At 52.4% G+C, this 20,720-nt stretch overlaps 2 protein-coding genes across 5 annotated transcripts in view; one reads left to right on the plus strand and one right to left on the minus strand.

Annotated features, from left to right (window-relative positions):
• LOC122372357 (protein unc-45 homolog B-like) overlaps positions 1-20,720 on the plus strand; it is a 44,687-nt gene that overhangs the window by 8,907 nt on the left and 15,060 nt on the right. For all 4 annotated transcript variants that reach the window (XM_043349462.1, XM_043349464.1, XM_043349461.1 and 1 more), the window contains exon 12: positions 552-693. In XM_043349462.1, the coding sequence (XP_043205397.1) occupies positions 552-693 (142 nt within the window). The remainder of the gene's footprint in view (positions 1-551; positions 694-20,720) is intronic.
• On the minus strand, positions 18,393-19,944 carry LOC122372358 (larval cuticle protein 65Ag1-like). Its single transcript, XM_043349465.1, has 3 exons — positions 19,885-19,944; positions 19,368-19,535; positions 18,393-19,128 (listed from the first exon to the last, which is right to left on the minus strand). The coding sequence occupies exons 1-3, from the start codon at positions 19,891-19,893 to the stop codon at positions 18,811-18,813; spliced, it is 495 nt and encodes a 164-aa protein (XP_043205400.1). The 5' UTR covers positions 19,894-19,944; the 3' UTR covers positions 18,393-18,810.

Raw genomic sequence — 20,720 nt, forward strand, 5'->3', positions numbered from 1 at the left:
TTCACAGACGAATAATTTCATTCAAAATTATTTCTTCATGGCTCTTATTTCTCCGACTCCCAGCTCGTATTTGCCTATATATACAACCCCGCAGGGAAAGACAACTTGTCAGAAATTATAATTGAACTAATCATTAAATCGTACGGCGTTTAACAGAAGTGTATATCATCGGTGTTAAAAACTTATTTGGAAAATATTATTCATATCTCCAGTACAATGTGCGCCAACCAGTTTTCTAAGTAATTCAGCTAGTAATTCTCGTGCTTTGTTCAAAAAGATGTTTACAGTGAGGGTCGAACTTAGAAAAAACGAACTATAGTTGGACTACCCAGCTGGATGCATTTGTGTAACCGTAACGCGTCACAGTCGTGTAACTTAATATGCGATGCTGTTATGCTGCTAGCTGCACAAAAGCAGCATGTTGCTAGCATCGACATCATTTTATAGACTATAATCTTACATGAGATGGAATGACCCGTATTTGTGTTTTATTTAGCTGTGGTGTATTTAATCTTCCACTGACCTTCCCTCCGTCTCCGTCTTATGCCCAGGTTCCTGGTGAACCCTGCCAAGGACAAGGACCTGCGCAAGTGGGCCACCGAGGGCCTCTCCTACCTGACTCTGGACGCGGAGGTGAAGGAGAAGCTGATTGAGGACCGGCCGGCGCTGCACGCCATGCTCGAGCTGGCTAAGGTGGGTCGGCACTGCCGCCGAGACGGGACGGCGCGAGGTTGGGGAGGGTGGGGGCTGCTGGCATGGTAAGGGGACGTCACGGGGCATACATGCGGAGACCGGAGTGCATGCGAATACGTTTTGTCAACGACGGTATAAATGCTAGGGGTCGGAGCGATAGAAAGCGCGTGGGAGTGAGAGCGAAAGGGCGAGGGAGAGAGTAAGGGAATGGGAGTAACCCTTTTCGGACGTGTCCTGCCTTGGCAAGCTGAGGAGGGAGGCTAGGTGTATCAGCGCTCTTTTCCCTCCCCATGCCCCGACACGCGGTACTGGGGCGCCGCGCCTCTGATCATTTGACGACTTGTATGTAGTGGTGGCGGTACCCATCATGGCACGAGGCGTCAGTGGCACCTTTCGAGAGGATAGGGGAGTCAGTGCGTGAGTCGACTGCGATTGGGTCGCTCTGCCGCCCCCGGCACCCTCAGAGCTGACTGCGCGCGCGGGCGGGCCGCCTGGAGCTTCCGGCGCCGTTTTTACAACTCGACGGCTGGGTTAGGGCCTGACCTTCCCGGCATGACTCGTCATCCCCCGGGTGTATAAGACAGGTGCTGATGACGTGATAACGATAATTGACCGGGGTGACTAGTGACCCGTGGCCCTGAGGCTTGGGTCATGTCATGGCCCTTGTGGCGACAAGGTGCTGTAGGATAGGCAGTGATCGGCGGAAGACCGTATAATGGCAGTTAGGGCACACAGCGTATTCCTCGCTGAGCAGCTGCTTTGGGTTTACAAAAGATCGTCGTCGGCGGTGAACATTTGCGTTAATGACGCTCCTTTTTGGTTGCTTTTGACCAACACTGCGATATGATGAGGCTTTTACATTCAACTCTTGAATATTTGCCGTGAATTCGGAACACTCGGGGCGTTTTGTCTTTCGACAATGATTTGACCTTGCCACAATTTTATAAGCGGTGTGCTAAGTCATGGGTCATAAATGCAACTGGCAGCTGACGCTATGAATGCGGATGACGTGAGCCTCGCATTTCTAGGAAAGTAGTTATTACTAGGGTGACCCGCGTGCTCCGCAACGCGAAAAGGGATATTTTCGATCGGCGGGTGTTCGGTTGTTCTTGTGTCGGTTGGGTTATCTATCCATTTCGGTCGATTGCTTTTTGACGGCTAAACGTTTTGGTTTGTGGAAAAAATATCCACCGCATCGAGGTGCCCGTGTCTGATAAGCATGCTTTCCACTTCAGAATCTGTCAACTGTGCTTTATAATTGAGGTGCGTAGTTTTAAGACAAATGAAAGGCGTAGATAATTTTCGCTAAAAAATCGTTTTGCAGAGGTTTAAAACATTTATATTTTTAAGAATACTGTTGCTTGTCATGCAAACGTGATGATTGGATCTTGGAGAGAATTGAATGCTCTTTCTAATGATAGCATTTTCAATTGTCAAGCGTATCAGGTTAAGCAGCAAATCCCGTGTATCTTTTTAGTGGCACATTATGGACAAATACCATTTTATTTAAGCGATTTTGCCACATTGTTTTTGATCAATTAGCTGTCCACAATTTTTCCATGAGAGGCGGTACATTTCTCTTGGCAATTGACGTTGTTTCAACTCTCTCAGTCTGATGGTCACGGGAAAATAAAATAAAATCCAAAATCCGTTTAAAATGGCACTTTTTGAAATGAAATTGCCCTCACACTTCCACGTGGCGCGTGCCACCCCTGCACCGCACACTATTCGATTGCCCGTTCGATTCTCTACACGATGCTGTTTTCCCCGTGCCGATCGGGCGCACGGCTACCGAGATATTGCACGGGGAACGGACCCGTGTCGGGCAAATTTAGCCATTTTCGCCCGTTTTTGCCAGCCGATTTATACATGTAAAGTCTATGACGCGAATTTGCACTTTTTGGGCACGCGCCACGCGCTCGCTATCGATCCGATCGAGCCGAGACCGCTCAAAGGCACGTTGTCCATCCTTGTTCTATAACTTGCGCAAATTTCAGCGCGGTAGGTGCAACGGTGTGATCTGTAACCCGCGCTACGTAGCACCATGTCGCGACCTTCGTAATAGACAGAAACTACGCCCTCCTCAAATAGTAATATAGACTAGGGTTACCCGCGTGCTCCGCAACGCGAAGGGGGGATTTTTTGACCCGTGGGTTGGTCTGTGTCGATTTGGTTGGTAGATATCCATTTCGTTCGATTGCTTTTTGACGGCCAAGCATTCGCATCGAGGTGCCCGTGTCGTATTATCATGCGTTCTACTTTAGAATGATTCGAAAACTGGCGTGAAGACTTTTGAGGGCCATCGATGAATTTCGCTAAAAATGACAATGTAATGGTTTGGAACATTTACATTTTTAAGGATGCTGTTGCTAATCATGCAAAAATGAAGAGTGAATATTGGACAGAATTGAATGCTCTATCCAATGGTACCATATTCAATTGCCAAAGGTATCAGGTTATGCAGCAAACCCCGTGTGATTAATAAAGTGGCACAAAATTGACAAACACCATTTTCTCCTGTGATTTGCACCACCTTGATTTGGATCAATCAGCTTTTCACAATTTTTATATGAGAGGCGGTACCTTTCTCTTGCAAATAGGCGTTGATTCAACTCGCTCCATTTAACGGTCACCTAAAAATAAAATTAATTCCAAAATCCCTCAAAAACCGCAATTTTTCAAATAAAAGTGCCCTCTCCGGTGCACGTGGCGCGTGCTATCACCTGCATTGCACACCATTCAATAGCCCGTTCAATTCTGTACACGATGCTGTTTTCCCCGTGCCGGTCGGACCTCTGGTCACCAAGATATTGCACGGGGACTGGACCCGTGTCGGCCAAAATTAGCCGTTTTCGCCCGATTTCGCACGCCGATTTATACATGTAAAGTCTATGACGCGAATTTGCACTTTTTGAGCACGCGCCACGCGCTCCCTATCGACCCGATCGAGCTGAGACCCCTCAAAGGCACGTCGCGCATCCTTGATCTATAAGTTGTGCAAATTTCACCGGGCTAGGTGCAACGGACTGGCCTGTAGTCCACGCAAAGCACCACCAAGTCGGGACCTCGGTAACGGACAGACGCACCCCCCTCAAATAGTTACGGAGCGAGCGAAGCGAGCGTAGTCTTTCCTTAGATTAACGGAAATTTCTGAGTATGAGCGGCCGGCCGGCCGGCCGGCCGGCCGGCCGTGGTCACGCTTTTGCGAGGCTTATATCTCAGCAACCACTTGACCGATTTACACGCGGTAATTTTTGTAGGGTAGCTTCATTCCTTCTACCAAGTATTGGACTATTCCCGATGCATGTGGGTGACCCCTTATGCACGTGCCACGTGCAAAACGAAGAGGTGTCACTTTTGTAATTGTTGCAATATCTCGGTAACTACTTGGCCGATTGCGCTGAAAGTTGGCATGTAGGTAGGCACCCACTAGGCACTGCATATACATGTGCCAGAGTTGGGGTGCTGCTGCACGTGCGCACGTGCAGGGGTCGTTTCCAGATCTCGGGAACGGCTGGACCGATTGCGCTCAAATTTGGTACACGGTTAGGGACCGGTTAGTAGCGTGCCGTGCACAAGTCAGTTGGGACCCATTTTGCACGTGCGCACGTGCAGGGTGCCGCTTCCAGATCTCGAGAACGGCTGGGCCGATTGTGCCCAAATTTGGCACATCGCTAGAGACCAGTTAGTAGGGTGCCGTACACAAGTTAGTTGGAGGTACCCCCTCGCAATTTCGCACGTGCAAGGCCCACCCTCTCGCTCGCTCCGTTAGTCGCCCCAAAAGGCGTTATACTGGTAATATAGATTTATAAACGTCTTTGCGAGTATGTGGGCTCTTGGTCGCAACACTGTATGTGTATGTACCATGGCTGAGCTCATTGAAGTCGGGAGGATGGCAAAAACGCAATTTTGTAGCAACACATTTCGTACCAGTCAAAGTTGGTATGTGTTACATGCTTTAAAAACTACATGTTTGAATATTATTTTAATATCAGCGAGTGCTCAGGTGACGGGATAAACAAATGTTCGTCTGCATATACGTTACTTGTCACTCCGACTTGAGACTCTGTATGTACGGAGCTTGTCGGACTAAGATGCTTTTCCTCTCGACTGCCAGTGTGCGTGTTTCAGCAATGCATGCGCTGATGACTTTCAACTCAGCCATCATCAGACAAACAAGTTATTATTACGGAGCGAGCGAAGCGAGCGTAGTCTTTCCTTAGATTAACGGAAATTTCTGAGTATGAGCGGCCGGCCGGCCGGCCGTGGTCACGCTTCTGCGACGCTTATATCTCAGCAACCACTTGACCGATTCACACGCGGTAATTTTTGTAGGGTAGCTTCATTCCTTCTACCAAGTATTGGACTATTCCCGATGCATGTGGGTGACCCCTTATGCACGTGCCACGTGCAAAACGAAGAGGTGTCACTTTTGTAACTGTTGCAATATCTCGGTAACTACTTGGCCGATTGCGCTGAAAGTTGGCATGTAGGTAGGCACCCATTAGGCACTGCATATCCATGTGCCAGAGTTGGGGTGCTGCTGCACGTGCGCACGTGCAGGGGTCGATTCCAGATCTCGAGAACGGCTGGACCGATGGCGTTCAAATTTGGTACACGGTTAGGGACCGGTTAGTAGGGTGCCGTGCAAAAGTCAGTTGGGACCCATTTTGCACGTGCGCACGTGCAGGGTGCCTCTTCCAGATCTCGAGAACGGCTGGGCCGATTGTGCTCAAATTTGGCACATCGCTAGAGACCGGTTAGTAGGGTGCCGTGCACAAGTCAGCTGGAGGTACCCCTCGAAATTTCGCACGTGCAAGGATCACCCTCTCGCTCGCTCCGTTAGTCGCCCCAAAAGGCGTTATACTGGTAGAACTAGGTGCAACAATCCTTGGATTTTGGATTTCCGCCGCTTTACTTTTATCATAATTCTGTTGTTTTATCTGCATAGGCGCTAGTGATGTTATTGTTTTTCATGTATCATTGCTGATAACACTAACGAACCTGCACAGCGAATAAATTGCAAACAGAATCCAACGTGCTGGCATGCCAATCCGAGAATGGCTCGTGCTCAGCCATCATCCGGCTTATGGGTTAATCATTGTATGGCTGAGTGGGCGCCCTAAGCTGCTCTGCGGCAGACAGCGGCGGCTCTCTCAGTTTGGCCACGAAAAACATCGCCTTTGCTCGGCCGGTGGACGGAGAGCACGGCATGCACCGCCACAGGCACTGGGTCATTGTTTTGAACGGCGGAGATTACCACTAACCACGTCAGCGACTGCGGTGCTTGTACTGGTCTTTGGGTCGCTCGTTGATATCCCCAGGGGTTGTCGCTCGTTTTATTGAGCGTCCGTGCCGCTCGAAATATCGGAACAGTGGCAAAAATGGCTCTGCTTTGTTTACATTATAGGATGGCATCGTGATGAGTGACTGATGACGGCAGTTTAGCCCATTTATCAACAATTGTTGCAGGCAGGCGTATGCCACGCATTGATGCAGGTAGACATTATTCACATTATCTGACAATATCTGCAGATAGACATAGACAAGTGTGAATCTGGCATAATACGCAATCATGCAGAGAGACAGTGAAGAAGGGCATGTTGTTGGAGAAATTGGGATAATTAGAAATACCTTTCGCACGAATCAGGGCTTAAAACTAGTGAGTGAACGATTTAAAGCCAGTTCAGTGAGTATTGATGGACAGTTCAATCTATTATGGATTCTCTTGAAGCCGTAGAAGAGTGATCTAAATACGCACCGAGTGCCTAAATATGTTTCTTTTGTCCAGTTCGTTCCACAGGTCGATTATTTCTGATCTCAGACACTTTTCTTCTTCTACTCTGTTACTTCCTCTGCGCTCCAGTTCCCATTCCATTCGACCACGTTTGTTGCCAGGCCATCGTGTAAGCAATGCGTACTTGATAGGGCCAGACCATGAGAAGACCATGCTTATCGTTTCCGGAACGTTGATCAGCATCGGTCGCAGAGGAAGGGGTGCGGAAAAGCCATCAGCTATACGTTATGCATTTTGTCTAGTTTTAATTCCTGAAATTTCGATATTTTTAATTCAAAATTCAAAATTTTTAATACCAAAATTTTCGAATTTTTAAATAGAATATCAGTGATGCGAGTTTATCTTGACTTGGAGAACGAGGGAGTTCGATGGGTTAGACGTAGGTATGTCTCCCATCCCGGTGATCATTTTTCACAGGTGATTGTCCCGCCCTTACGATAAATACCGAGCGAGCTTGAGGGGTTGGGGAGGGATTTTGAAGCTACGTAATGTGTGCATATTGTGTATTTGTAGTGGTCTGTACGAAAGTGAGTGTCACACATCCCGCTACACGGTAGTTGGACGGCCGTGGCAGTCAGTTGGGTACTTAACCCGCGCCCCACGGGGGGGGGGGGGCTACTTCTAGCTCCCCCTCTCGTTTTTCTGCAGTAACTTCTAAACCATTAGACGTATCGACGCGAAACTTCCAGTACCTTCGGCTGCATCAATTTGACACCTTGTGTCAACATATGAACTTCGTATCTACCATGGGTCGGCTGGAAATGACGTCAGAGTGATGTCATGTTCGGCTGATTTTTGACGCAAGACATTCAACTACGGCAATCGCTGTCAAGAGCTCGATTTTTAAGCTAGATCCAATTTCTTGGCATGCGAGGACTTACAATACACTGTGCTATCTTACTACTATCTCGGATTTTCAAAATTTTGAAAATTTTGAAAAGTATATATTTACATATTTTATTTTAAATTTATATTTTTATCTATCTTTCCAAAACCTTTTGACTTTTCGAAAAAAAAACAGAATAGCCCGCGCCCTGGTGGGGGGGGGGGCTATTTTTTGCCCCCCCTCCAGACTTTTTGATATATCTCCAGAACCGTTGCGCCGATCGTCACCAAACTTTCAGTACCCTCCCGGACATCAATTTTACACATTGTGACCAAAATTTTTTCCAAAGGCTATGATAGGTTGGCCGGAAATGACGTCAGAGTGACGTCATGTTCTGCCGTTTTCGACCCAAAAAAGGGTTTCGCGGGAAGAGCTGTCAGGTCTATAGCTTTGCAAATACAGAAAAATGATAAAGACATAAAAGCTGTAGAATCAACAGGGCTACAAAACTGCTATCTCGGATTTTTGAAATTTTTGGATTTTGACCCCCAAAAATCAAAAAATAAATTTTTTGCATATAATAATCGAAAAATCCAAAAAGTTTTTTGAATTTCGCAAAAACCGGAATATATGTGATAGTCCTTACCGCCTTCCATCCACATACCAAATTTGAGATCGATACCTCTTTTTTTTGGCGAAGTTATAGCGAAAAAACTGTTCAAAATTGATAACGTCAAATTTTCAAACTCAATTTTTGGCAATTCTAGACCCCGTAGCGCAAAACAAAGACCACCATTAGACTCCCCGTGACGAGCTGCATCGAATCAATACCCATTTTATGCAAAACTATCAATTTTAAAATTTGACCTTTTTTGGCCTGACCTTGACCTGACCTTGACCTGAACTTCACCAGAAAGTGACCTAACCCGTACCTGATAGTCTTATAACCAATACCATTGAGTTGGAAATGAAAAATTGGCCATAAAACATGCATCACATAACCTTAGTAAAGTTGGGCTCATGTGACCTGACCTGTGACCCTTGGTGACCTGACCTGTGACCTGACCTGGTATTGTCAGTGACCTCTAATAGTAATATATCTACTAGGCAACTGACGCCCTATCGCTGATTCTCGACAAAATGCGTTTTCCTCGGTGTTATTGTAGAGGTTTGTAGCGGCCGGCAGCTGCTGCCACCTAGCGGCACGGCCCGGAAGTTGTCGGCGCGCGCCGGCGCGGCCGGCGCGGCAGGCAGTCGGCTGGCGGGCCGCGAGCCGAGAGGACGGGGACGCGGGGCTGCCGATGTGTGTGTACATAGTATTGTGTGAAAGTGAAAATACAGAAGAAACGTAACAAATTGGCGCGGTCGGTAGGACGCCACGACCGAAAAACCGGAGCTGGTGAGCCAGAATCACGGTAAGGTAGCTGCGACCGGCATTTTGATCGATGTTTTCGGCGGAATAGGATATCGTGTAGTGTAAATATTACGGTCGGTTTTTGTCAGTTTGAGGGAGAAATGGATCCCAGGTTGATTTTTATGTCAAAGGCTAAACCCTTTACCGGTGCAAATGGGCAGGAATGGCGCCGCTGGCTGACCCGTTTCGAGGCACAAACTGTTACCTGGTCTGCCGCGGAACGTCTACAGTGTTTGCCGGCCCTGCTGGAAGATGGGGCTCTGGACCTATATGCGTCGTTGTCGGCGGCTGCCCAGGCCGATTATGCACAGGTTGTCGAGGCGCTGAGTGTGCGTTACGGCTCTGAGGTTGGTCCACTGCAGGCACAGGCGGAACTGGCACGCGCGATGCAGACACCTGGGGAGACAGTAGCCGATTTTGCCGATCGTATCCGTCATCTGGGACGCGCCGCGTATCCAGACGAGGGCGTGGGAGACGCCCCGGTCGAGTTCCATTTGACGAGCCGTTTTCTGTGCGGACTGCGCAACGAGCAGCTTCAGAGTCAGCTGTGCAGCAAAAATCTGAAAACGCTGTCAGCTGCAATTTCTGCAGCCCGAGAGCTGCAGACACGTCACGATGCGATGCTGGCAGTCCGGCAATCGGCTGCGGCGGCGGCTGGCGCCGTTGCAGTGGCGGCTCCTGCTGCTAACTCACAGGAGGGCGCAGTCGCGGGTCCCGTGACGGCGCTGCCGCGCGGTCGGGAAGTGGTATCAGTCGCCGGTGACTTACCTGCCGCGGGACGAGGCGGCGATGAGACGGAGACGGATCGGGTGCGGGCGCTGGAGCGCCGCATGATGGAAATGCAGCAAATGCTGCACGAGCTCGACACGTCTGGCCACCACGGCGGGCAGCTGGGGGGCAGACAGTCTAGTCAGCTCGCCTATGATCAGTCAGCGGTGGCTCTAACGACAGCCGCGACCCCGGTCAACCTGCGCTGTTATAACTGCGGCCAGATCGGTCACACGCGGCGCGCGTGTACGGTGCAGGGAACCGCAGGTAGAGGCCGCCAGTCCACCGAAAACGTAGGCCGTTGCTTTGGATGCGGTGAGGCTGGGCACATGGTGCGTAACTGCCCGCGCTCGGCTCGGCAGTCTGCTACACCACAGAGACTTCCGTTCTGTCTCGGCTGCGGTAGGGACGGGCATTGGCTGGCGGACTGCCGCATGCTCCCAGTCCCGATGGACCAGCGGTCGCATACCGGACCAGTGCAAAGCAGCCGCCACGAGCCCCAGTACACCGGTCAGGAAAACTGATGGCGGCCGGTGCTGAGGGACAAGCATCGGCCCGGCGTCCATCAGGGTCCCAGATCACGGCGTCGGTGGTCGAGGTGCAGTTGGGAACACGGCAAGTCTGGGCCCTGGTGGATTCCGGGGCGGACTTCACGATGATTCGCGATGGTCTGCAGGAGCATGTCCAGCGGGAGCTGGGGTGTCGGCTAACGACGCCATCCCAGACGGCACGAGGGGCGGGCGGTGAGCCGCTTCACATCACGGGGGTTGTTCAAGACCTGACAATCGAAATCCAGGGAAAGACATTCGCTACTCCCAGCGCGGCAGTGGTCAAGGGACTGATGTACGAGCTGGTCCTGGGGCGTGATTTTTGCTGCCGTCATGGCACTGTTATCGATGACGAGGCGGGAGTGATCAGACTGGCCGGGATGTCAATTCGTCTGCCTCCGTACAGCGCCATTCGACCCAGTCGGGCGAGAGTTCTGTTGGCCGCCACGACGGTGGTGCCGGCGCGGTCAGTCATCGTCGTCAGAGCTTATGTGGTACCAGTCAACGGGAAGGTGAGTAACCCGTGTGCGCTGCAGGGAGTGATCGAGCCCAGTCACACGGCGCTGAGGGAGGACCTCCTGATTCCGAGGGAGGTGGTGACTGTGGATGGTAATGGCACTGTTCCGATACAGCTGACTAATGTCGGTTCCCACGAGGCCAGATTTCTTAAGGGCAGCGATATCGGGACGCTGTACACGATTCTGCCGGGAGGTGACAACGAATTCGATCTGAGTGAGGATGATGGTCTTCACGCCGGCGCTGTCACCGGTGGCGGGTCGCCGCGGGGCAGCGACGGCGACCAAGGCGATGATGATGATGTTCCGGCACCAGTCACAGCAGTCGACGTGGACGGCTCCGACATGTCTGAGGATGGCAAGTCCCGGCTAAGAAGCCTGGTGTCGGAGTACCGGGACATATTCAGTCAGCACCCAGGAGACATTGGACGCACCCACTTGGTGCAGCATCGGATTGACACAGGCGATGCCACTCCGATCCGGCAGCCGGCCCGCAGGATACCGACGTCAATACGAGACCAAGTGGAGCTGCAGAAGGAGCAGATGCTGAGGGACGGGGTGATAGAGGAGAGCACCAGTCCATGGTGTTCCCCCGTCGTCCTGGTGCGGAAGAAGGACGGCTCTTTTCGCTTCTGTGTAGACATGAGGGCGGTGAATGGAGTCACGAAAGGAGTGGCATACCCTCTCCCTCGAGTTGATGACGCGTTGGACTCAATGGCCGGTGCGCAATGGTTCACCACCCTGGATATGGCCGCTGGTTATTGGCAGGTTGGCATGAGCCCGGAAGACAGAGAGAAGACGGCCTTCACGACGGGACGGGGTCTGCAACAGTTCCGCGTGATGCCGTTCGGCCTAAAAAACGCCAGTGCGACGTTTCAGCGCCTAATGGAGCTGGTGCTGGCAGGGCTAGATACGAAAACGTGTCTAGTTTACCTGGATGATGTCGTTCTATTCAACAGAACTGAGAGCGAACACCTGGATACACTGGAGGAGGTCTTCGGGCGGATCCGGCGTGCAGGCCTCAAGCTGAAGCCAAGCAAGTGTCACCTAGCCAAGAAGGAGGTGACATTCCTCGGCCATCAGGTGTCGGAGGAGGGCATCCGTCCCGACCTAAGGAACGTCGAGAAAGTGCTCACATGGCCGGCCCCAGTAACCGATGATGAAATGAAAAGTTTCCTCGGCTTGTGCGGTTATTACGCAAAATTTATCGAAAACTACGCCGAGGTCAGCCGGCCTCTGAGGAGCGCTGCACTGTCTCCGGGGCGATTGGACTGGACAGCCGAGATGACTCACGCCTTCAACCAACTCAAAAGTGTGCTGGCGTCACCTCCGGTATTGTCGCTGCCGTCGTTCAAAGGGACATTCGTGCTGTATACCGATGCCTGCAATGGCTCTGTGGGATCAGTACTGGCAGAGCGGGTCGGTGAGACCGAACGGGTCGTTGCGTACGACAGCAAGGCGCTGACGAAGTCCCAAATGAAATGGCCGACCTATGATAAGGAGCTGTGGGCCATAGTGCACGCGATTCGGAGATTCCGACAGTACACCGTGGGTGCTAAATTCCTGATCGTGACAGACCACAAACCCCTCGCAAACATCCCACAGTCCATCGCAGTGGAAAGGGACGGGACCGGCAGACGGGGGAGATGGGCAGTGGAATTGAGCACATTCGACTTCGAAGTGGCCCTGAAACCGGGAGTCGACCACGGGAACGCGGACGCGCTGTCGAGACGCCCAACGGGGCTCAAGGAGGCGCTTCCAGACACAGCAACAGCGGTAACTGCCCTCATCTCAAGCGAAGATGCTGGCGTGGACAGCACCCGAGCCGCTGACACGGCCGTCGCGTCGTGGCTCTGTGCCCTCGTTATGGCCATCACCATGGTGATCGCGAAAGCCGCTCTCACCCCGGCCGAGGACAGGCAAGATGACGGATCTGCAGCAGTCATGCGGCGAACCGCGCGTGATGACGGCTCCTCGGGCATCAGTCGGGTCGAGGGCGGGCCGCCCAGTCCCGACGGTGGCACCGGGGATGCGTCACGCACAGGGGCGGTCAATGCTGTTGAGCAGACGATCGAGGGTGGAGCAGATCCCATCGGAGACAGAATGGACACGGGACAGGACATTCGTCGCGCACAGGAAAACGACGGCGTGCTGCAAAAGATACGCGGTTGGTTGAGTCGCGGCGAGCAACCAAAGCCGGCCGAGATGGGAGAGTGGAAGCAGGTGCTCAACTCCCGATGGGCCGAAGTAAAGGTCGTCGATGGGGTGGTCGGAATCACGTCTGGGGACACGTTTCGGGCGGCTGTGCCAAAGAAGCTGCGGCATGATGTCATGGCAATGGCACACGACCACGTCACGAGCGGGCACTTGGGGCGTCAACGCACCTCGTTCCGTGTCAGACGCCGGTTTATCTGGCCCGGCATGTACGGAGAGATCCGTGCGTTCTGTGAGGGCTGTACCCTCTGCCAGAGGAGGCAGCGGCCAGCCCCGGCCAAACGGGCCCCGATGGTGACAGAGTTGACCTCCAAACCATTCGAAAGAATCGCAGCGGATATCACTGAGATGCCGACGTCACTCAGAGGAAATAAGTGTGCCCTAGTCATAATGGATTATTTTTCCAAGTACGTTCGGATTTACCCAATGGCCAACCAAAAAACAGAGACCGTCTTGGAGGGCCTCCTTGACTGGGTCCACGACTTCGGGGTCCCGGAAAGGCTCCACTCCGACCAAGGCAGCCAATTCGAGTCCCGACTTTTCCAAGCGATGTGCGAGAGACTGGGCATCAAAAAGACACGCACTACTCCGTACCACCCCGAGAGTGACGGCATGGTTGAGAGGTTCAACCGCACACTCAAGGATATGATCAGCAAGTACATCGACAAAGAGGGGCTGCACTGGGACGAGGAAGTAAAGGCGTATGCGATGGCGTACAACTCCTCGGTGCACAGCACCACGGGCTACACACCGTACTTCCTAGTGCACGGGTTTGAACCCCGGATGCCCCTGGATGCAGCATACGGTCCACCTCCTGAAGCGGTGCCAGTGCGGAGCTACTTGGAAGATCGGCTGCGGGTCATTCGCGCCGCGTATGAGCGAGTACGGAGCAACTCTGCACGCGCGTCACAAGAAGCCTGCAAGAGGTACAACCAGAAAGGGCGAGCACATGCCTATCAGGTGGGAGACAAGGTCCTGGTGCGCGACTTCACAGCTTCAGCAGGCGGGAAGCCAAAGCTGGGCCTGCCTTACAAGGGACCGTGGACGGTTGTTGGTCACATCGACGAGCGGAACAGCGGGGTGGTCTACAGGGTTGTGGGGAGCGATGGGAAGACCCGGGTGCTTCACCACAACCACCTGAAGCCGTTTAAAGAGAAACGGCAGCGGACCGGCGGCGAGAGGACCGGGCAAGACAGAGAGGCGACAAGAGTCCGCCAGGCCGCCCCTACGCCCCGACCAGCAGATGAGCAGGGCGGAGGTCGGTTCGCGGACGACGAGCGGAGTGGAATTCCTCAGCATCTGCTGCTCTTCCAGTGTCGTCCTCCGGCGGCAGGAGCTCCTGGGGGAGTGGGGGAGGGGAGAGCAGACGAGCCTCCTATCTACGGCCCACCCACTCCGCGTTTCACGCGGGCTGGCCGTATGTCGCGGCCGGTCGTACCATATCAGGCGGGTTCCGCTTTCTAAGGGGTGTGCAGTATCGCCTAAATGTCCGCGGTGTATTTTGTATATATTCGCCAATAACGCGTCGTTTGATTTCAGACCTGCGGGAAACATCCTTACTCGTAACCTGATCCCATGGCCGAGGGGGACGACATCCTGCAGCAGATCTTGGGAGAGGACGAGTGGGAGACCATCCTTTTTTCCTTCAACATGGCCCCAGGAGATCAGGGCGATGCTCCGGCGTCGCCGCCGCACAAGAGGAAGGCAATAGAAGGGTCGGAGAACTCTCCAAGGCGGAAGGTTGCCGACGGGACCGCGGTCCGCGATGGTCCGCCGAGGGGGAATGGCGGGTCGCCAATCCCCTCTCCGGTGGAACAGGAAGGGTCGGAGAGCCCTCCAAGGCGGAAGGTCGCCGACGGGACCGCGGCCCGCGATGGTCCGCCGAGGGGGAATGGCGGGTCGCCGATTCCCTCTCCGCTGGAACACCCAATGAGACCGTTGGATGATACGGGGCGGCCCTCCGGTCTCATAATCGGCGATTCTATTGTGCGGCATGCCGAATTTGCCACTAATGCCCGTAACTGGCGAGTGGCAGTATGGGTGCCGCCCGCTAACATCGGCAAGCATTGGGCAGGATGCCTGAGCAGCGGGGCATTGATCGACGTGGTTCGTGCATGGGCTAATACCAATGAAGTGTACCCGGCAGCCATAGCACTGTGGCTCGGGGGTAACGATGTTTACCCCCGCAATGGACCACCCAGAGAAATGAGCCAGGAGCTGTGGTCGGCAGTGACCGCCCAGGTGTCAGAAGTGGCCACCATTGCACCCGTCATTCTGGTGGGTCCGACGCCGCGGCCCTCGCGGGATGGGTTGACTGCCGAGTGCGGGGCGGCCAAGTGGGAAACCACGGCTGCGTTCGACCTGGAGAGAAAAATGGTACGCTGGACCCGGGAGTTGAACGGCAACGTGTCGGTGACGTGTGTTGGGCGATGCCTGACCGAGCGTCGTCGCCGCGGGAGAGAGTCAGAGTACCTCCTGACAGCGGCCGCGGCCGCGAACTACTTCCAGTCCGACGGCATCCACCTGACCGCGGCCGGATATCGGAAGATAGCCGCACGGCTGCCGCCGTGGATGGCCCCGCGGCAGTGAGCGGGAGGGATATGTGTGCTGGATAGCGGAGTGGTGGCGCTGCTCCACCGCTGCAACGAGCACACTTGGTAACACGGACCTGAGGGCGTGTCGCGCGGCTGCGTGGTGATATGCGACTAATTACCTGAGCGGGCGGACGCCCAAGGGCGGCACTGTGTATATATTAGGCTCTGGCTGTCCCGGTCTGTGGCGAATTCGCTGGAGATTCGCCCCGGCGCGGTGTGAATTTGTGTTCGACGAACACAAATTGTATTGTATTGTGTTGTGTATCGTGATTGCTCGCCGCTGACCCGAGGGACACCGGAGTGCGGACTTGGTTTGCGTATCATCGTGACGCTCAGCCGGGCGTGGCGCCAGGCACCCGTGCTGCCATTTTCGCTATGATTTATTCGTAGATGTGTGCGCGATTGTAGGTCTGCGCGTGAGGCTGAGGCCGGGGCGGGTGAGCAGGGTATGAGGTTGGTTTGTCGAGTGCTTACCGTGGCGTAGATCTGTTCGTCATTCATGTGATAGTGTGCCGCAGGGGAACGGTTGAGTGGTGTCATCCGGGTTGCCGTTACGTACAGATGTAGGTACTTTCCCTGTCAAGGGGGGAAGGGTGTAGAGGTTTGTAGCGGCCGGCAGCTGCTGCCACCTAGCGGCACGGCCCGGAAGTTGTCGGCGCGCGCCGGCGCGGCCGGCGCGGCAGGCAGTCGGCTGGCGGGCCGCGAGCCGAGAGGACGGGGACGCGGGGCTGCCGATGTGTGTGTACATAGTATTGTGTGAAAGTGAAAATACAGAAGAAACGTAACATTATAGCGCATTCCCTAGAAGACCCGTGAACGGTGAAACATTTCATCTTTGACCTGACCTGTGACGTCATCGGTGACCCCGAGGTCAATGAAATTTGGTTTTCCTCGACAAATTTGACAGGCCTTTCGAACGCCGTTTGAATTTTGCGGATCCGTCCAGTAGTTTCGGAGATACGAGGGGGGGGGCAAAAAATAGCCCCCCCCCACCAGGTCGCGTTATAAACAGACCCCACCAGGGCGCGGGATAGCTGTGATAGAACACATGCTGATGATATACTCTAGCAATTTTTAGCCGGATATATTAACCCTCGCATGTGTATCGCGTAAAAAGCGGCCGATCGCGACGAAACTTTCAGTACCCTCGCATTGATCAATTTTACACCTATCCTGAAAATTTCATGACCCTGACCCAAACGACCTTTGACCTGTGACCTCTTTTCCGAGACCATGTTTGGCCGGAATCGCGATTTGGCGTACGTCGGCTCGCATTAGCCGCGCGTTTGCAAGCTTTTCGTGGTTTCAAACGTTCAAACATGTGATTTGATGTTGCTCCCGTGCATTAGGGTGGGTGTCAAGGTCACCTGAAGGTCAGGTCAGGTCATTGACCTTTGGTGACCTCGGGTGACCTCAGTTCACTTTTTCGAGTTTTACATGTTTCTAGGCTAGTTTTTGGAGCTGAATTCGAATTTAGTAGCCATTTGAACATTTAAGAAGTAGTTTTGGTGCCTTCGTAACATGTTACGAAGCTGTCAGAGGCGGTTGACACGTACTACGAATACCCGTCACGACGCCTACTGGTTGACCTGACCTGACCTGACCCGACTTGGTCTAAATGCTTAAAGACATCATCTGTGATCAAAATTAACACGATATTCGTGATCAGCACCCCGAAAAACCCCTTAGCAGCCACACTTTACGACTTTCTAATAGGTCCCGATTTTCCCGACTTTGGGTCATTGACCTGACCTGGAAGGTCAACCAATGACCTAGGACCTTAAAATTGGGTATCATCGGCTTCCTCTCGTCACGGGCAACACGCTCGTTTTTTCCGCGAAGCTCTAGCTCGATCAGGGGCCAAACGGCAAGGGGGGGGGGGTCCAACCGACCCCCCCCCCTACACATTAGAAGCTGGAAAACGCCGCACACATGCGAGGGTTAAAAAATAGCCAGGCTATACGCATTAGGCATACACAAAATTTCACTGTTATGACTTTTTAAAATCAATTTTCAGTACGTATTTGAAATCATACACCAATATAGATAGCACCATCGTGTTCCTGAGCTCAATCTTCATCTGATAGACATATTTCTTGTTAAAAATCCCAACTTTTAAATTTGACCTTTTTGACCTGAAAGTGACCTAACCTCAGCTAAATTCAACTCAAAATGACCTCGAATGACATAAACGACATCGAATTCGAATTTTTAGGCCTAAATATACTCAAACTTGTGTCACGTGACCGATGCATGATATGTTTTCCGTGACCTGGGATGACCTGTGCCTGACCTGAAAATCAAAGTACAAGATTGGTATCCTTAGGGTATCTAGAGCATCTATTCACGAGTGTGTAAAAAAAGCCTGATCTGACTTGTAAGCTGGCGGCCAGAGCCCAAAAGGTGAAGAAGCCGAACATTGATAACTTTTACTTTGACCTGACCTGTGACGTCATCTGTGACGTCGAGGTCAATGAAATTAGGTTTCGTTCAACAGTTTCCAGGGATATCAGACGCCGCTTGACTTTTGAAATCGTCCCAGTAGTTTTGGAGTTAGGAGGGGGCTATGAATAGCCCCCCCCCCCCGCCAGTAGGTCGCGTAACACGCTGACCCCAGTTGGGCGCGGGCTAGCACAGCACACACTGCGGTCTGTTTTTCTTTCAAGATCGTACAGTAGGTGTAAAAAACTTTGCATCCACCCAAAGGTCTCACCGCTTTTCGCGTTTTCAGTTCTTTGCCCATTGCCATTTCTTGCCATTTTTTTTTCATTCGATACAGGGAAGTTTATATTTTTGGTTAAGATACCCATGCATTTTTCATAAAGAACATGAAACTGTAAATATCATTTGGACATTATGAAATGAACTGTATAAGAATAGCACAACACATTTTTTATTGAAGTTCTTTTGATTTGTTATTGACACAGATGATTCTGGCCTCCTACATTTGTGCGAAGCGCTGTTCTACCAATCTGGTCAGGTCCCGTAGCAGTTGTAGTTCTACGAATAACCGCCCCGCGTTAGGACAGCGCGTTCTGCTGATGTACCGATTTGAATAAACCTTGTTTCCCACTAGACCATGACATAACCCTGATTCATTTGAGCATCCATGTATTGCATGTTGGGATCCATAACACAAGACAGCACAGAGGTTGGTCAGAATCATACAATACACGAGGTATGTGAATGAAAGGCGGTGTTTAGCACTGCCTTGACCATCAGTGTGCACAGTTTATATACATATTCCCGCCACTTTGGATATTTGGCGGCGCCGAAAGTCCGCTCTCCTTTCTACTGGCAAGAGAAGTCGTCTTCGCGGTGCTGAGGCTCCGTCCAAGACTATTGGACTGCTTCGTCACCGTCCCGCTGATTCGCGGCTGAGTTTGCTTCCAGTTTTGTCTCAGAGCCCCCTGGCCCGCAGAGCCCGCATCTATAGCTGGTTTATAGCACGAACCGCTCGGCGCGCTGGGCGCCCCGCTGGTTGAAGCTGTCCGACCGCGAGTCAGACAGGTCCGCGCCTTCGCTCAGCCCCTCGGCCCAGAACAGCTGTGGGAAGTCAGCCCTCAGCTGGGCGTACGCCTCAATCTGCTGCGGCGCCACCGGCAGGTGGGAGCCCTGCGGCTGGAAGCCGTTCACGTCGGCCACGTACGACACGGTGTAGGTGTTGCCGTCGTCGCCTATGAACTGGTAGCTGCCCTGCTTGGTGATGGCGCCCGTTTCGCGCTCCGGTCCCGGCTCGAAGCGGCCGATCTCCTCCACCTGTTTAGGAGAAATGGCAGTTGTGAGAGATGTGAAAACGATGGCTTTGATCAACAGTTTGACAAAAATGCTTGGACCTATACAAGTGTCCTTCGCTGACTGACAGACTTCAACGTTTAGGTTCCGAATAGTTTGTGGAAGTATCATTGAGCTAGGAAATAGCAAAAGTACGCTTTGAGACTCCTGGCACACACTCATAAGTTAGTCATAAACATAAATCAAGACGGTGTGGCGCTTACCCGTTGTCCGTTGTCCTGTTCGTAGCTGAACTCGTAGTTACCAGAGTCGTCATTTTCGAAAGTCTCTGAGAGGACCCGCACTTGTGGCTGTCCGACGTTGATGGGGCTGGTGTTCTGAATCAGCTGGGGAGCGGCGCTGGCAACCGCCAGCAAACAACAGGCCACGAACTGAGGGCACAGGATTGATGATCAGTGAAGCGCATAATGCGAACGCAATAGTCGGCCTATAATGCGCCTAACCTAGCAGTGGGTCAAAATGAGCGTCAGTTTACCCAGAAAGACGTGTAAAGACGTACAAAAAGCCGTTTTCTGAACATGCATTTTTTAGCTATGAGCGTTTGGCTGAATTTTGGAGTTAGCGAAACAAGGTTTGTATCTGACTAATTTTAACCATATTTTAAGTCATCTGAAGACATCTTGGGATGCTCGGAAAATCCTTAAGAATCATTGTCTTCTGTTTTATCATGCAATTGTCAGTAAGATACAAGCTCTTACACTGAGTGCAATACCGTCTCACCAGCTTCATCTTGTCTGTATGCAATATTCGTTAGTCGCTCGTGCTCGGCACTGGCCTGGGATGAACTGTGTCCATTGGCCGACCGCCGGCTCCTTATACCTTGGCGACCGGCCGGGCGGCGGAGAGGGACCGCCCCCGCCCCCACCCCCGCCCCCGCCTACCTCGGATCCTGCCGGCGGCGACGACGGCAACACTGGCACGCTTCGCTTGTCGAGACGATAGGCCGCTGTACCAAAAGCTGCCAATCCGCAGTCCAGCTCGACGGTTTACTCTGACCAGGGTCGATTTTCGCCTTTGAATCAGTGTTTGGGTGTTTGTCACCAATCTCAGCTCGTAAGGGCTAAACGAAAACTTTTCATGATGTTCTTGCTGTAAATCATAAGGTGGCTTTATTCATCGCAAGTTTTTTTTCGCGTATTTCGCCTAGCTATCTGAGCTCTATTCCGGACATTTATTGTCTATGAATTATTACATTTGTCTACGGTTCATGGGATGAAATTTATTTAGCTAGTGGGACGAGTAATGGAGGCCGATGCGCAGAAACCAGAAGATGGATCAACATTGTTATATTGCCGTCTTAGGCTCTGCTTTTTGTACTCGTTATGGATAGCCTCGAGTCATCATGCCGTGGTTTATTTGCGATTCTGCCGTCCTCCCGCCGTTCCTTTTGGCAGCTCTGATTGGGACTCCCCAGCCAGGGGAGTGCAGGGGAATAGGGCGCCGGGAATTGCGAGAAAGCTCCAACGATGAGCTGCTGGACAAAGATGTCGGCAATGAGGCGATCTAAGTGGTCGTTTAGGATACCGTGTAATTAGCCAAATTACCTCAGATGGAAA

This window comes from Amphibalanus amphitrite, unplaced genomic scaffold, assembly GCF_019059575.1.
Source record: "Amphibalanus amphitrite isolate SeventyFive unplaced genomic scaffold, NRLGWU_Aamphi_draft 001350F_arrow, whole genome shotgun sequence".
Taxonomy (NCBI): Eukaryota; Metazoa; Arthropoda; class Thecostraca; order Balanomorpha; family Balanidae; genus Amphibalanus; species Amphibalanus amphitrite.

Bases quoted from the DNA above. Each gene is read 5' to 3' on its own strand.
- LOC122372358 (XM_043349465.1), bottom strand. The intron at 19,129-19,367 runs GTAAGCGCCACA...TCTCCTAAACAG, and splicing joins AACAGGACAACGGACAACGG to GTGGAGGAGATCGGCCGCTT.